At 47.6% G+C, this 16,684-nt stretch overlaps 1 protein-coding gene across 4 annotated transcripts in view; it reads right to left on the bottom strand.

Annotated features, from left to right (window-relative positions):
- LOC140717621 (spectrin beta chain, non-erythrocytic 1-like) overlaps positions 1-16,684 on the bottom strand; it is a 448,197-nt gene that overhangs the window by 156,454 nt on the left and 275,059 nt on the right. For all 4 annotated transcript variants that reach the window (XM_073031202.1, XM_073031201.1, XM_073031203.1 and 1 more), the window contains exon 3: positions 4,600-4,751. In XM_073031202.1, coding sequence (XP_072887303.1) covers positions 4,600-4,751 — 152 coding nt within the window. The remainder of the gene's footprint in view (positions 1-4,599; positions 4,752-16,684) is intronic.

Genomic DNA, 16,684 nt, shown 5'->3' with positions numbered 1-16,684 from the left:
TATGGAGGAATTTAAGGTGGGGTGTTATATGGGAGGCAGGGTTTAAGGGTCAGCACAACATTGTGGGCCGAATGGCTTGTATTGTGCTGTATTGTTCTAAATTCTAAAATTCTCCTTGCAATGTTTCAACCGCAAATAAAAACTGCCTGCATCTTCAAAGAATGGATCATTTGCAAGAGGGCATCAAATTTAACCTATTCCTAACACCAGTTCCGTATCGTCTAATAGCAAATGACCATCTTGGCGTGACGTGATCGCAAGACCCTTCAGGACATTGTTAATGTGGAACGCCGCGGGTTCGACTCACTGATTTATTGGCGGTGAGCAGGGGCGGGTGGCGGGGGAGCTGCGTGGCCTTGGTCACGGCAAGGACCAGGCCTCGAGCTGTGGCTTCGCCTGTTTACAGCCGCCAGGAGAGAGGCATCGGAGGCCGACTGCTCCACCAGGGGTGGTGTGGCGTGGCTGACGTCGGCGCTGCTGCCCCCCAGTGTTCGCTCAGCAGAAGACAAGGCGAACTGTGGTCGACTGCAGACTTCCGCGGCATTCGTGGACTCAGGGTCCGGTGGCTTTTTCACGGTTGTATTTTACTAATATGTTTACGTGCTTACTACCTGAAGAACATAACAAATAGGAGCAGGAGTCGGCCATCAGGCCCATCGAGCCTGCCCCGCCATTCAATAAGATCATGGCTGATCTGTCCGTAAACTCAGCTCCATCTACCTGCCTTTTCCCCATAACCCTTAATTCCCCTACTATGTAAAAATCTATCTAACTGTATCTTAAATATATTTAGTGAAGAAGCCTCAACTGCTTCCCTGGGCAGAGAATTCCACAGATTCACCACTCTTTGGGAAAAACAGTTTCTCCTCATCTCCGTCCTAAATCTTCTCCCCTGAATCTTGAGGCTACGTCCCCAAGTTCTAGTCTCACCTACCAATGGAAACACCCTTCCTACTTCTATGTTACCCTTCCAAAATTTTGTATGTTTCTATAAGGTCCCCTCTCATTCTTCTGAACTCCAGAGAGTACAGTCCCAGGCGACTCAATCTCTCCTCATAAGGTAACCTCTTCATCTCTGGAATCAACCGGGTGAACCTCCTCTGCACGGCCTCCAAAGCCAGTATATCCTTCCTCGAGTATGGAGACCAGAACTGCACACAGTACTCCAGGTGCGGCCTCACCAGTACCCTGTACAGTTGCAGCATGACCTCCCTGCTCTTGAATTCAATCCCTCTAGCAATGAAGGCCAACATTCCGTTTGCCTTCTTAATAACCTGCTGTACCTGCAAGCCAACTGTTTGCCATTCATGAACAAGCACTCCCAAGTCCCTCTGCACAGCAGCATGCTGCAATCTTTCACCACTTAAATAATAATCTGCTCTTCTATTACTCCTTCCAAAGTGAATGATCTTGCATTTACCAACGTCGTACTCCATCTGCCAGACCTCAGCCCACTCACTTAACCTATCTAAATCCCTCTGCAGACTCTCCACATCTTCTGTACAAGTTGCCTTTTCCACTCAGTTTAGTGTCATCAGCACATTTTGCTACGCTACACTCAGTCCCCTCTTCCAAATCATCAGTGTAAATGGTGAACAGCCGCAAGGGTGAACCGACCCCTGCGGCACCCCACTCACCAATGACCGCCCACCGTGCTATCTTGCACCTTGCAATTGCTATCTGCGCTTTGTGCTCTGTGACTGTTGGGACTGTGCCCAAACTTGGCCCCGAAGTACACTGTGTCATTTGGCTGATTCATGGGTATTCATGCATGGTTGAATGACAATCAAGCTTGAACTGAACTGAATATTAATTATTAGCATGAGACGTAAATGCTATCTCTCTAAAGTAGGTGTTCCCAACCTTTTACTATGCCATGGGCCACCACCGTTAAGCAAAGGGTCTGTGGATCCCAGCTCTAAAGTCATCAGTCAATTCTCCAAACCTTTTGGTATCCAGTGTACAGATATTGGCAGGCTCCTGAGAACTTAACCAAGATCTTGATATCAAAAGTGCAACGATGCCAACAGCTCATTACATTAGTACCTATTTTCGCTAACCAGAGAGGATTTTCGTTTTTACGAGAAAAAGACGCCCACTTTATACGTGTGTTTACCCTGAGAAAGACTACCATGACCGTGAAGCCTTGCGCGGGCAGTTGTTAGCGCATGCGTGTACGTGCCGATTTTTTTCCCTCCATATCGATTTTGGCTCGCTGTCTTCCCGATTCTGATAAGTGAAACTACACCGTACATACAGTATTTCTACTTTATATAGGCTGTGTATTTATCATATCATTCCTGCTTTTACTATATGTTCGTGTTATTTTAGGTTTTATGTGTTATTTGGTTTGATTTGGTAGGTTATTTTTTGGGTCTGGGAACGCTCAAAAATTTTTCCCATATAAATTAATGGTAATTGTTTCTTCGCTTTACGACATTTCGGTTTACAAACGGTTTCATAGGAATGCTCTACCTTCGGATAGCAGGGGAACCTGTAACCGGGAAACCCAGTCAATGCTTTAAACAGCATGAGAAGTCAGAAGGATAACTTGGTGCACAAGGTGAGGACCTTTATCTGGGATCTGGGTGAAAAAAAAATCAAAAAGGGTATTCACCCTTGCAGGAACTTACAGCACAGCTGAACAACTCAGCCACTGTGCCCAAGTGAGTTGACAAAGTAATATTTATGCTCAGCCCCATTTTCTCAATTCTCGGGGGGAGCGGGGGGGAGGTTAAGGCACTTCAAAAGCTCATTATGAAAGCTGGAATGATGTAAATACTCAGCAGCTCCAACAGCATCTGTGGCGAGATGAACGCAACTGTTTCGGGTCAACAGCCGTCCGTTGAAAGGGGCGTCAATGAAACTTTAACTGTTTCTCTCTCCACTGATGCCACTTGCCTTACGGGGTATTTCCAGTCGTTTATTGGAATCCTTGGATGGTAGCAGTGTGGAAATAAGGTTGGCCCAACTCAATTATTTTTGTTTAAAGAGATACAGCAAGGTAACAGGCCCTCCCCATCCCGAAGAGCCTGTGTTGCCCAATTGCACTGATGTGACCAATCCACTAACCTGCACACGCTTTTGGAATGTGGGAGGACACCGGAGCAGTCATTCTGATCTCATTTCAGATTGCCAGCTTCTGCAATCTTTATCTTGAACGTTTCAAGTTGCTCAACGCATTCTGTCGCTTGGTTATCTCCCTATCAACCTGCGGCCTTAAGATAGCATCAGCAAAGCGCTTACTCATTGACAGGGTTACTCAGTACCTTGCTGAAGGGCGTGCCTAGCTAACAAACAAAAACGGGTGCTACACTGGCATTTCATCTCCTTGGCCCAGGCCGCTGAAGCTCCACGCAACCTGCCGTATGAGATGAAGTGGTGCGGGTGGGGGGGAGGCAGCCATTTTCATTTAAGAGACTGTTTGGTGGTAGAAAGGTGTTGGGCCACGTAGGAGGAATAGGTTAAAAGGCTGGGACAACGTTGTGGGCCGAAGGGCCTGTATTCTGCTGTAGTCTGCTCCAATTCACTTTCTGGACAGGAAGAGTTGAACTTGTGGCCTTTATCCTTCCTGTAGGAGGAGGGTCTTCATTCCTTGGTACTTGGGAGAATGAGGGGCAACCTTATGTCAATGTTTAAACCGTAAGAGAGGAAGCGGGATCTAACAGTCTCTTTCCCGGAGCGGAAGATACGAAAACTCAAGAGTTTGAGTGGAAAATTTCAAATAGACAGATACTTCGTTGGTCACAAAGGAAATTACAGTGTCACAGTAGCATTACAAATGCACAGATATAAATATTGGAAGAGAAGTAAGAAAGAATAAAAAATAAGTTACCACAAGCAGTCTAACAGGAGGGGGCCATCACTTCCCCGGCTGTAGGTTGGCTCATTACAGAGCCTAACAGCCGAGGGTAAGGATTACCTCATATATCGTTCTTTGGAGCAGCGCAGTTGTCTCAGTCTGTTACTAAAAGTGCTCCTCTGTTCAGCCAAGGTGGCACGCAGAGGGTAAGAAACATTGTCCAGGATCGTCAGGGTTTTCCGTCGGGTCCTTTGTTCTATCACGGCCTCCAGTGTGTCCGGTTTGACTCCTATAACAGAGCCAGGCCTTTCCAATCAGTTTATCGAGCCTGTCGGCATCACCCGTGTTGATGCCACTGCCCCGGCACACCACCGCACAGAAGATTGTACTGGCGGCAACAGACTGGTAGAACATGTGAGGGAGAGGCCTGCACACTCCAAAGGGCCTCAGTCTCCTCAGGAAGTAGAGGTGACTCTGGCCCTCCTTGTACACAGCCTCACTCCACTCCCGTCTATCATGGAGCTAATTTTTTCACAGAGCAGGTGGAGCGTGAACAGAACAAGAAGTGTTGAGACAGCTACAATGACATCATTTCAGAAGCACTTGGACAGGTACATGGAAAGGGAGGGGCCTGAACACAGGAAATTGGGACGAGCTGGAACTTTGTGGGGAGATCACACCTCACTGCTGTACAACTTGTTCTGAATTCCTGACCGGCTGGGCTGCTGGCGACATGACCAGCACAAAGCCACGTGGTTTGATCCCGTTCCAGAGTGGGGGAAACGTTTGGTACTGACCAGCAGTTCACCCGAGAGCACCTCGAGGAGTCGAATCAGCATCCGGCCATCCCTCAGGTCCGTGTAAAGGTCCGTGATCCGGCAGGTTACTCTTGCCAGGTGCGAATTCACCCATTTTGTGAAGGTCTTCTTCTGGACTGCCTCGCGCTCGTCTGAAAGAAGAAAGGGCAGGAGTCATTTCATCAGAATGCCTCACAAACAGAAGACCTAAGCTACCATCAGAACCAGGTTTACTATCACATATTACAGTGTTGTGAAATTTATTTAACTTTGCAGCAGCAGCAATACATGATAATATAACCATATAACAATTACAGCACGGAAACAGGCCATCTCGGCCCTTCTAGTCCGTGCCGAACGCTTACTCTCACCTAGTCCCACCGACCTGCACTCAGCCCATAACCCTCCATTCCTTTCCTGTCCATATACCTATCCAATTTTACTTTAAATGACACCTCTAGCACTTCTACTAGAAGCTCGTTCCACACAGCTACCACTCTCTGAGTAAAGAAGTTCCCCCTCGTGTTACCCCTAAACTTTTGCCCCCTAACTCTCAACTCATGTCCTCTTGTTTGAATTTCCTCTACTCTCAATGGAAAAAGCCTATCCACGTCAACTCTATCTATCCCTCTCATAATTTTAAATACCTCTATCAAGTCCCCCCTCAACCTTCTACGCTCCAAAGAATAAAGACCAACTTGTTCAACCTTTCTCTGTAAATTAGGTGCTGAAACCCTGGTAACATTCTAGTAAATCTCCTCTGTACTCTCTCTATTTTGTTGACATCTTTCCTATAACATGGAGAAAACTAAATCTGAATTAAAGTATATATACATATGTCAAGTAGTTAAATAAGTCGTGCAAAAATAGATGTAAAACGTAGTGAGGTGGTGTTCACAGGGTTGAATGTCCATTCAGAAATCAGATGGCAGAGGGGAAGAAGCTGTTCCTAAATCGTTGAGTGTGTGCCTTCAGGCTCCTGTACCTCCTCCCTGATGGCAGAGGGGAAGAAGCTGTTCCTGAATCGTTGAGTGTGTGCCTTCAGGCTCCTGTACCACCTCCCTGATGGCGGAGGGGAAGAAGCTGTTCCTGAATCGTTGAGTGTGTGCCTTCAGGCTCCTGTACCACCTCCCTGATGGCGGAGGGGAAGAAGCTGTTCCTGGATCGTTGAGTGTGTGTCTTCAGGCTTCTGTACCTCCTTCCTGATGGTTGCAATGAGAAGAGGGCATGTCCTGGGTGATGGGGGTCCTTAATGATGGACCCCACCTTTTAAAGGCACCGCTCCTTGAAGATGTCCGGGATACTCTGGAATGCCCGTGATGGAGCTGACTAACTTTACAACTCTCTGCAGCTTACTTCAGTTCTGTGCAGTAACCCCACACCCCACACCCCCCCCCCAATACCAGACGGTGATGCAGCCAGTCAGAATGCTTTCCACCGTACATCCGCAGAAATTTTCAGATATCTTTGATGCCACACAAAATCTCAATTCCTATTGAAATATGGCCGCCGGCTTGCCTTCTTTATAGCTGCATCGATATGTTGGGGCCAGGTTAGGTCCTCAGAGATACCGACACCCAGGAACGTGAAGCTGCACACTCTCTCCACTTCTGATCCCTCTGTGAGGACTGGTATGTCTTCCTTGGTCTTACTTTTTCTTAAGTGCACAATCAATTCTTTGGCTTTACTGACACTGAGTGCATTTATAATATTTGTAAAAGAAAAACTTCAACTGATAGAAAATATCGGAACAGGCAGCCAATCCTTCAACATTTGAAAACGACTGTCTTGTTGGTCTCAAGGCTGCTACCAATATTTGGGGCATTCCGACACTGATGAAATCTTCTCAGTTCTGCACAGTCATTGGTCAGTTCGGGGTTGCTTGATGAATTTTACATTGGAGGAACAGAGCAGCGTATTTGGGATAGGTACATGGATGGCTATGTTCCCAGTGTAGGTCGATGGGAATGTGCAGTTTAAATGGTCCAAGTATGGACGAGATGGGCTGTAGGGCCTGTTCCTTCTCTATGACTCTATGCTATCAGATTCCTTTTCCCTCCTAACCTCCAAACTTTCCATGGATGTGTAGTAGAAAGTGTGCCGACTGGCTGCATTAGCCTGGTATAGGAACACCAATAACTTCGAACGGTAAATCCGACACAAGATAGTGGATCCGGCCCAGTACATCGCGGGTGAAGCCCTCCCAACCACTGAGTGCATCTATGTGAAATGCTGCCGTTGGAAAGCTGCATCCATCATCAGAGATCCCCACCACCCAGGCCGTGCTCTCTCCTCACTGCTGTCATCAGGTAGAAGGTACAAGAGCCTCAGGACCCACACCACCAGGTTCAGGAACAGTTACTACCCCTCAACCATCAGGGAGAAGGTACAGGAGCCTCAGGACCCACACCACCAGGTTCAGGAACAGTTACTACCCCTCAACCATCAGGGAGAAGGTACAGGAGCCTCAGGACCCACACCACCAGGTTCAGGAACAGTTACTACCCCTCAACCATCAGGAAGGAGGTACAGGAGCCTCAGGACTCGCACCACCAGGTTCAGGAACAGTTATTACCCCTCAGCCATCAGGAAGGAGGTACAGGAGCCTCAGGACTCGCACCACCAGGTTCAGGAACAGTTACCACCCCACAACCATCAGGAAGGAGGTACAGGAGCCTCAGGACTCGCACCACCAGGTTCAGGAACAGTTACTACCCCTCAACCATCAGGTAGAAGGTACAGGAGCCTCAGGACTCGCACCACCAGGTTCAGGAACAGTTACTACCCCTCAACCGTCAGGGGATAACTACAAAAGGGGTTAAGTCAAGTCAAGTCACTTTTTATTGTCATTTCGACCATAACTGCTGGTACAGTACACAGTAAAAACGAGATAATGTTTTTCAGGACTGTGGTGCTACATGACATAATACAAAACCTACACTGAACTACATAAAACAACACAAAAAACTACACTAGACTACAGACCTACCCAGGACTGCATAAAGTGCACAAAAACAGTGCAGGCATTACAATAAATAATGAACAGGACAATAGGGCAGTAAGGTGTCAGTCCAGGCTCTGGGTATTGAGGAGTCTGATAGCTTGGGAGAAGAAACTGTTACATAGTCTGGCCGTGAGAGTCCGAATTCTCCGGTGCCTTTTCCCAGACGGCAGGAAGGGAGAAGATTTTGTATGAGGGGTGTGTGGGGTCCTTCACAATGCTGTTAGCTTTGCGGTTGCAGTGTGTGGTGTAAATGTCCGTGATGGCGGGAAGAGAGACCCCGATGATCTTCTCAGCTGACCTCACTATCCGCTGCAGGGACTTGCGATCCGAGACGGTGCAATTCCTGAAGCAGGCAGTGATGCAGCTGCTCAGGATGCTCTCGATACAACCCCTGTAGAATGCGGTGAGGATAACTACACTCATTCTACTTCTGATGCTCCCACAACCGATGGCCTGACTTTCAGGACTCTTTACCTTGTTATTTCACACTCTGGTTAATTATTGCTCTCTACCTATAACTGCATTTGCACAGTTTGTTGTTCATCGATCCTGTTTACAGTCACTATTCTAGAGATCTGTTGCAGGAAAAACAAATCTCAGGTGACACGTATATACTCTGATAATAAATTTTACTTTGAACTTTGAGTCTTTTCCACCTATCGCCTCCCAGCTTCTTACTTCAATCCCTACCCCCACCTCACCTGGCTTCACCTATCACCAGCCGGCTTGCACTCCTCTCCCCCCTCCCTCCTAGGACGTGCTTCCGCACACTCCCTTTCCAGTGCCCAAAGCATCAACCTTCCAACCTTCTCCACAGGCGCTGCCGAGATCCTCCAGCAGTTTGTGTGTGCCTCTCGCTCTGGCTTTCCAACATCCGCAGAATCTCTTGTGTTTACCGCATCCAGCGAATGACACAAGGCTTTAGCTGTCGGCCTCATTTCCTGTTGTCTCGCAAAGAGCTTAGCTATTTTGTTCCCAGTTTCACGGGTCGTCGTGCACCATCCTAACCCATATCAGCCCTGGAGGGAGGACTTATCAGTTTGGACTTCATTTTCACCGGAGTGTGTCTGAAGGCCTCTTTCTGCAAAATCAACCTTGCTCTCCTGTCTTGGGGTTTTGATGACTTACTTCGGTTCCCTGTGATACTCTGTTTTTGCTTTTTTCCTCCTCATATAACAATCAAATATTAGTTTTATTGTCACGTCTGTACTGAAACATCAAAACAGGCCGTGAAAGGCATTGACCGCATCAACGGCCAACACAGTCCGAAGACGTGTCGCCACACGTCCAGCACCAACACAGCATGCCCACAACTTACTAACCTTAACCGGTATGCTTTTGGACTGTGGGCGGAAACCAGAGCGCCCGGAGGAAACCCGCGCAGTCACGGACAGCGCGAGGAGCTGAATGGAGCAGGGAAGGAGAAGCAAGCGTGGCAGTGGCAACAGAAGGTATTACGCACGCGACCAACGGCCCGAGATCCAGAGAAGACAAGAATTCGTAGGACGGGAATACGCTTTTTAACAGGAAAACTACCCGCGAGCTAGCCCAAACCAGAACCCACACTCTGGGTCTTCAGACATTTCTGAGGCAGCTCCACTGAGAATGCTCAGATTTCTTACTGCCTCTGGATAAAGAATGCCTTAAATCCAAAATAGAAACGGAAAGCATTGGAAATCAGAGCCAAAATCTGGTTTAATATCACTGACATGTCGTGCAATTTGCTTTTTTTTCTAATAGCGATGCAGTACAATACATAAAAAAGTATAATTTACAGTAAACTTTATTCTTACATGTTTATATCCTATTGTAAGTTAGCTTTTATTTAATTTATTGATTAAATTAATAATTATTCTTTTATAAATATTTACTTTGATAATAAATGTACTTTGAACACTAGTGAAGATAGTGTTTAGCAGCAGATGAGGCCGAGTGTAAAAAAATTAAATTAAAAAATTAAAGTTTTTTGCTCTCTCTGTGTGTCGTGTGTTTGACGGTCTTTCAGGTTTTTGTTTTGGGGGCTGCCTTGTCAGGGCACAAATCTCAAGGTTGTACAACGTGCACACACTTTGAGAATAAACGTCCTTTGAACTTTGAAAAACAGTGAGGCAGTGTTCAGGAGAGCGCGGAAGGAGGAAAGAGTTACTGTCTCAGTGGCAGGATCTTTCATCACAGCTGAGAAAAACGAGTTCGACTCGGTGGCGGTGCAGGTGAGGACGAATGACAACACTCTTTCCTTCTCTGCTGCGTCTTAGCAAGCTGCTCGGCACTCATCGCTACATAGAAAGGCACACAAAGAGATCATTTTGCTCATTTGATCATCTGCGTGAACTGAAACCGCAGCTGGGTGAGAACGTCTGTAGTGCAAAAAGATCGAATTAATATCCCATTCAGTGATTTAATACCATGAAATCTATACGAGAATAACAGGAAGTTAACACAGATAGATATTGTACAGAAAAGTCATCTGTGTTACTTTCCCCCCAAATGATGCTGGTTAATGGGTGACAGGGCGGAGATGTGTCTCGACCAAAGGAGGTGTGAGGAGCTCCTTCCCTCCGCTAGCCTGCAGGTCACCCTGGGGCAAGGTGTAGCACCCCAAACCAGATCAGGGTCACCTGCACCCATGGGAGCAGGTGGTGGATGGTCGTGTGAGCAGCCAGTGCGTATCACAAGTCCTGTTTATGGACCACTGACGCCAGGCAGACAATCTCTGGGGAGTATTGCTAATGGCCGGGGCCACCCGCCTTGGAAGGACACACCGCCCAGAAGAAGGCAATGGCAAACCACTTCTGTAGACAAATTTGACAAGAACAATCATGGTCACTGAAAGACCGTGATCGCCCACGTCATACGACACGGCACATAGCGAATGAGCTGGCTAACGTATATCACAAAGACAGTAGGAAGAAAGGCAAACGTAACGTTAGCATTTGTTCAAGAGCACGAGAATATAAAAGCAAGGAAGTAATGCTGAAGCCTGACAAGTCAGACCATATTTGGAGTATTATGGGCAGTTTCGGGCCCCTTATCTAAGAAAAGATCTGCTGACGTAGGACAGAGTCAAGAGGAGATTTACGAGAATGATCTCAGGAGTGAACAGGTTAACGTATGATTGCTCTGGACCTGTTAGAATGAGGAATGTTGTGTACTTAATATTTGAGTAATATTGTAAATACTGTTTTTGATTAAGCTTTCTTTATTTGTTTAAATAATTATGGGTTATACGTAAAATTAAGTGCATAAGGCTCGATGCTACCACGTGATAAAGTAAACACGAAGTTTGACTCACATTTCGGACCCCTGCGCCTTCTGCTGAATTAGTTTAAAATTTTGAAATTACTAAACGTAACAGAGGATCTCGGTGAAGCCTGTCGGTTACTGAAATGCCTAGGTAGAGTGGGCGTGGAGAGGCTGTGGTTGGGCTCGGCTGTTCTCCGATCTTGGCAATTTACTTGCAAGCGCTTTGTGGAGAGTCTATGACTAGAGGGGCAGTGCCTCAGAATACAAGGACGCCCCTTTAAAACGGAGATGAGGAAGAATTTCTTTAACCAGAGGGTGGTCAATCTATGCAACAGCTGTGGAAGGCAAGTTATTAAGTATATTTGAAATAGAGGTTGATAGGCTCCTGGTTAGTAAGAGTGTCAAGGGTTACGTGGAGAGGGCAGGAAAATGGGGTTGAGAGGGATAGAAATGACTGAACAGCCGTGCAGCTTTGACAGGCTGAATGGCCTAATTCTGCTTCTATATCTTATAGTCTAAAGTAAATATCTGGAGAGCGTTTAAGATTGCGATCAGAGTTCTCTTCAATTAGAGTGTAGCAGGGTGGTCAGTAGAGATTCAGCCCAACGGGAAGAAATAGAGAAGGGCTGCATCCCTCCGCAGGACCCACCTTCCTACCTTTGCCGCTGCCTCCAAAAACCTTTTTACAAATGCCGCTTTCATCTCTAGGCTCAAAATCCTCAATACAAAGAGTGAGATTAAAGTTGCCCATCTACCGCCTGTGGACTGACTTGGGACCCCCAAATCAGCTTGAGACTGCGAAAGTCGTCACAGTCCCCGAGTCAACTGTAGTTTTCAGAAGCAACTAGATGATAAAAGTCGAACGAGAGAGAAAGAAGAAACGTGCATGAGCACGGTTAAAGATTGGGAGAGTGGTGTGGTTCTCCAAAAGAGGTGATAAGATGATCAGAATTTCTGAGTTTTGCACCTGCCATATTATGAATATGGAGTGCGGGAGCGCACTGCTAAGGTACTGCAGAGACAGTGACAGACCTGGGACTTCCGAAATATCAGTGATTTTCACTCAAACTCTCTTAAGGGAAATAGGTCCTTTTTTTTCCCATCCACCTACCCTCATCTAGCTTCTCGCATCGCTTTCCAGCTTGTACGCCTTCCCCTCTCCCTCATCTTCGCATTCTGGCTTCTGCCCCCTTTCCTTTCCGTCCCTGCTGAGGGGCCTGTGACGTCGACTCTATTCCCCTCCACTCGTACCGCCTGACCCGCTCAGTTCCTCCACCATTTCACGAGTGTGTTACTCCTTTCGCTTCATCCTGTTAAACCTTCTTCGCCGCACAAACACAATTAAACCTCACTTCTGCCCGCTGCTCTGGGCTCTGCAACAATTATTCCGCTTTGCTCTGAACTGGGGGGGGGGGGGCGGGGCTAAGGCCGTGGCCTGCTACAGGCTCCACGATGTTTACTCCGCTATGCTCTGAACTGGGGCCGAGGCCTGCTCTGGGCTTCATGTCTCTGAGGACTCGCTTCTGTTTAAATGCTTTTTGCTTATTCTACTGCTTGCACGATTTGTTTCATTTCTCTCCGCATTTTGAGTGTTGACCTTTTTCATGGGTTTCTGTGTTCTGTGGCTGCCCGTGAGCAGATGAATCTCAAGGTTGACTAACGTATGTTTAACACGCTGTAAGGTTTCACTGCTAAGGCTAATGCAATGGCTTCTCCGTAATGTTCCACTGTTAAGGTAATGGTTTCTCTGCGGCAGCAATGGTTGGGTTATGACTAGAGATAACGGGACTTTGGAGTTCAGTGGGTGTTCAATGGGAGAAATGTTGTTCTTTCTTGTGTGTCTGGGAGCCGGGTTTCTCGAGGTCTTTGGTCGAGGAGAGATGAAGAGGGAGGATGCGTGCGGGGAGAGCTGGTAGACCACCGGACGGAGCGGACTGCGATCGGAGGGTCCGAAGGTCGGCAACGTTCGGCGGAGACTGATGGCGGAAGAATGACTACTGAGTGAGCTCCAACAGGGACTTCTGATTTCGACTTGGGCCCTTTTTTGTTTAGTTTATTTTCATTACTAACCCTATATTCAGATTAAGATTCATAGAGTCTACCATTTAATTGCATACGGTGTACGGTCTGATATTTTGCGTTGCGGGTTTGTAACTGGGGGTACATTACGCAGCATCCACACAAACGTGATTACCCAGTTTGGCGGGGCTGAAGGCCGACTCCCCCATACGATGGGAGTAGGGCAAGCCTGAGGGCTACACATGCAAAGTTTGATAATAAAAGTCTTTGCAGAGGAGATTTATGAGGGCATTGCCAAAGCTGGAGGGTTTTAGCAAGGAGAAGAGGCTAGCACATAAATCTCCTCTGCGACTCTCTCGTGCCCTTCCTGCCCTGTACGCAGCATTCCAGCTGTGGTGCTGTGCTTCCTAAGCTCCAGTATTTCATTATTTATTGAGAAACAGCGTGGAATAGGCCCTTCCGGCTCCTCGAGCTGCGCCGCCCAGCGCTCACCCAATTTAATCCTAACCTAATCACGGGGCAATGACCTTCGGTAGGTCTTCGGACTGTAGGAAGAAGCCCACGTGGTCACAGGGAGAATGTACAAACCCCTCAAGGGCAGGGGTGGGAATTGAACCCAGATCGCTGGTAGCCACCATGTTACCGTGCCCCCCTGCTCTCGGCCAGAAAATCATCTCTGTTGATGGTGCTCTCGAACGTCAGAGCTGAGCTGTTCTTACAATTACTTTCAAAACAAGGAGACCGTGACATTTTTCAGATCAGCAATCATCACCCTCCCGATGAACAAGAAGTGCACGAGCATATTTGGGTCTTTTACAAGATTCCAGTGGCCACACCGTATAAATGAAGTGAAATTCAAGGCAGCTTGGGTTTCTGAATTTGAGCTGCTGTTTACAGCCTACCCACACAATCTTACATCAGGGCCAAAGATAGTTTCTTTTCAAAGAAAAAAGCACACCATCTGCCAATGCAAATGCTCTGAGCTGTATTCTCAGTTGCATCACCAAACTATGGTGGGGGAGTCAAGACCAGAGGAGCCAGCCTCAGAGTAGAGTGGAGTCTTTTTCTAATAACAGAGATGAGGAGGAATTTCTTAAGCCAGAGAGTGGTGAATCTGTGGAATCCGTTGCCACAGGAGGCCAAGACATTGGGTATATTTAAGGGAAGGGTTGACAGATTCTTGATTAGTCAGGGCTTAAAAGGGTACAGGGAGATCATCAGGCCGGTGCTTATGCCTGTTTCCGTGGTGTGAAGCGACTGAGACCTCCCCCCCCCCCCCCCCCCCCCACCCCGGACAGGACACCAGTCTATCGCGAGTTAACCCCCAGCAGTTTTGCCGGTACCCATTTTCAGCTGGGTGGACTGGAGCAGTGTGTGGTTAAGTGCCTTGCTCAAGGACCTCGCAACTTTGCTGCCTTGGCTGGGGCTCAAACTCATGACCTTCAGATCGCCACTTGGCCACGCGCCACACCAAGAAATTTGGGTTGGGGGGGAAAACGGATTGGCCATGATGAAATGGCGGAGCAGACTCAATGGGCCAAACAGCCTCCTTCTGCTCCTACATCTTATGCTCTAAGTGACAGAAGGTGTTACATTTAGAACATTATTTTCTATCGATCCCTGTACCATGAATGCCAGCAGCTACATTTTATTGGGAGTTCCAGGAGATTTGGTACGCAAATTTCTACTGATGTACCATTCTAACTGGCCGCACCACCGTCCGATATGGCGGGGGGTGGGGGGAGGGGGTGAGAGAAGAGAATGCACAGGATTGAGAAAAGCTGCAGAGGGTTTGTAGACTCACCCAGCTCCACCATGGGCACTAGCCTCCCACAGTTGAGAAGATCTCAAGAAAACACATCCATCATTGAAAACCTTCACCACCTGGGACATGCCTTCTTCTCATTACCACCACCAGAGAGGAGGTACAGGAGCCTGAGACACACATCCAACATTTCAGGAACAGCTTCTTCCCTTCCACCGTCACATTTCTGAACGGTCCATGAACACAGCCACACCATTTTGCACTTACAGTACATTTTATGTATTACGCTGTACTGCTGCCACAAAGCAGTTTTCATGACATACATAAGTAGTGATAAACCACTGGAATTTAGAAGATTGAGGGGGGATCTTATTGAAACGTATAAAAATTCTAAAGGGATTGGACAGGCTAGATGCAGGAAGATTGTTTCCGATGTTGGGGAAGTCCAGAACGAGGGGTCACAGTTTAAGGATAAAGGGGAAGCCTTTTAGGACCGAGATGAGGAAAAACTTCTTCACACAGAGAGTGGTGAATCGGTGGAATTCTCTGCCACAGGAAACAGCTGAGGCCGGTTCATTGGCTATATTTAAGAGGAAGTTAGATATGGCCCTTGTGGCTAAAGGGATCAGGAGGTATGGAGAGAAAGCAGGTACAGGGTTTTGAGTTGGACGATCAGCCATGATCATACAGAATGGAGGTGCAGGCTCGAAGGGCCGAATGGCCTACTCCTGCACCTATTTTCTATGTTTCTATGTTTCTAAACCTGATTCTGAATTTTTCAAGTAGCTGACTTCAGGCAGAGCATCCACCTTCTGTAGATTGTGAGCCTTCACGTTTTCAACACCCCCTCCATCAACAAAGCACGTCAGGAAGGTGATCGAATGGGAAAATTGCACGCACACAAGGATGGACGTAAACAGCAGTCTTGCTCGTAGTGTCCATATCCCATAAAACAAGAGGGGAACCTCATCTGACAATCACTAGAGGCAGACCTCTCCACCATTTACTCGGTGATGAAAACTTTGATTACTACCAAAGTATGTGTAAATTATACAACCTTGAGATTTGTCTGCTTACAGGCAGCAGTGAAACAAGAAATCAACTTTAAAAAAAAAGACCAACATCCAACGCACAGAGAGAAAGAAAAATACACAAATCGTGCAAACAACGAAAGCAAGCAACAGCTTTCAGAACTAGATTGAGTCCATCGACCCGGGGCCCGGAACAGTCAAAGCTGACTCGCAGCCTCAGCTCATCGCACAGCGGGGCACATTACCACGCAGCTTGCAAATACAGGGCCTGGAGCAGCCGGAACAGTCCCACAGGCTCGGTGCTGCGGAGAGAGGACTATCAGGACCGCTGTTTAAATTGCTCGAACGCCAGGTCATCCCCCCGCTCTAGGACCCAGGCCCCGCTGCAGTGATAGACTCTGGGCTTGGACGATGCAGAATAAATTGTAAAAGCCACCTGAAACTGTGCAGTGCAGGTAATCGATAAAATCGAGCAAGGTCATAACAAGAGACACTGAGAGGCCAGGACTTCATTCTATTATACAAGAGGTCCATTCGAGACTCTGATAACAGCAGTGGGATAGAAGCTGTCCTTGAGCCTGGTGGGACGTGCTTTCAAGCGGAGTATCTGCTGCCCGATGGGAGAGGGGAGAGGAGAGAATGCCCAGGGTTAGGGGGTCTTTGATCATGGCCGACATGATGGCCCACCAAGTCACACGCAGGTTGGTGGAGCAACACATTATATTCTATCGGGGTAGCCTCCAACCTGATGGCATGAATAGCAATTTCTCCTTCCAGTAAGCAAATTCCACCCCTCTCCGTCCTCTATTCTTCACTCTGGCCTCATAACACTTCTCACCTACCTTTTACTTCCCCCCTTCCCTTTCTCCTACGGTCCACTCTCCTCTCCTATCAGATTCCTTCCTCTCCAGTCCTTGACCTTTCCCACCCACTTGGCTTCACTATCACCTTCCAGCTCGCCCCCTTCCCCTCTCGCCCTTCTCCCCGCCTTCCTTCTCAGTCCTGAAGAAGGGTCTCGACCCC

The sequence above is a fragment of the Hemitrygon akajei genome, chromosome 28 (assembly GCF_048418815.1).
Source record: "Hemitrygon akajei chromosome 28, sHemAka1.3, whole genome shotgun sequence".
Classification (NCBI taxonomy): Eukaryota; Metazoa; Chordata; class Chondrichthyes; order Myliobatiformes; family Dasyatidae; genus Hemitrygon; species Hemitrygon akajei.
The sequence above is the reverse complement of the archived record's forward strand: the minus strand, read 5'-3'. Positions and strand labels throughout refer to the sequence as shown.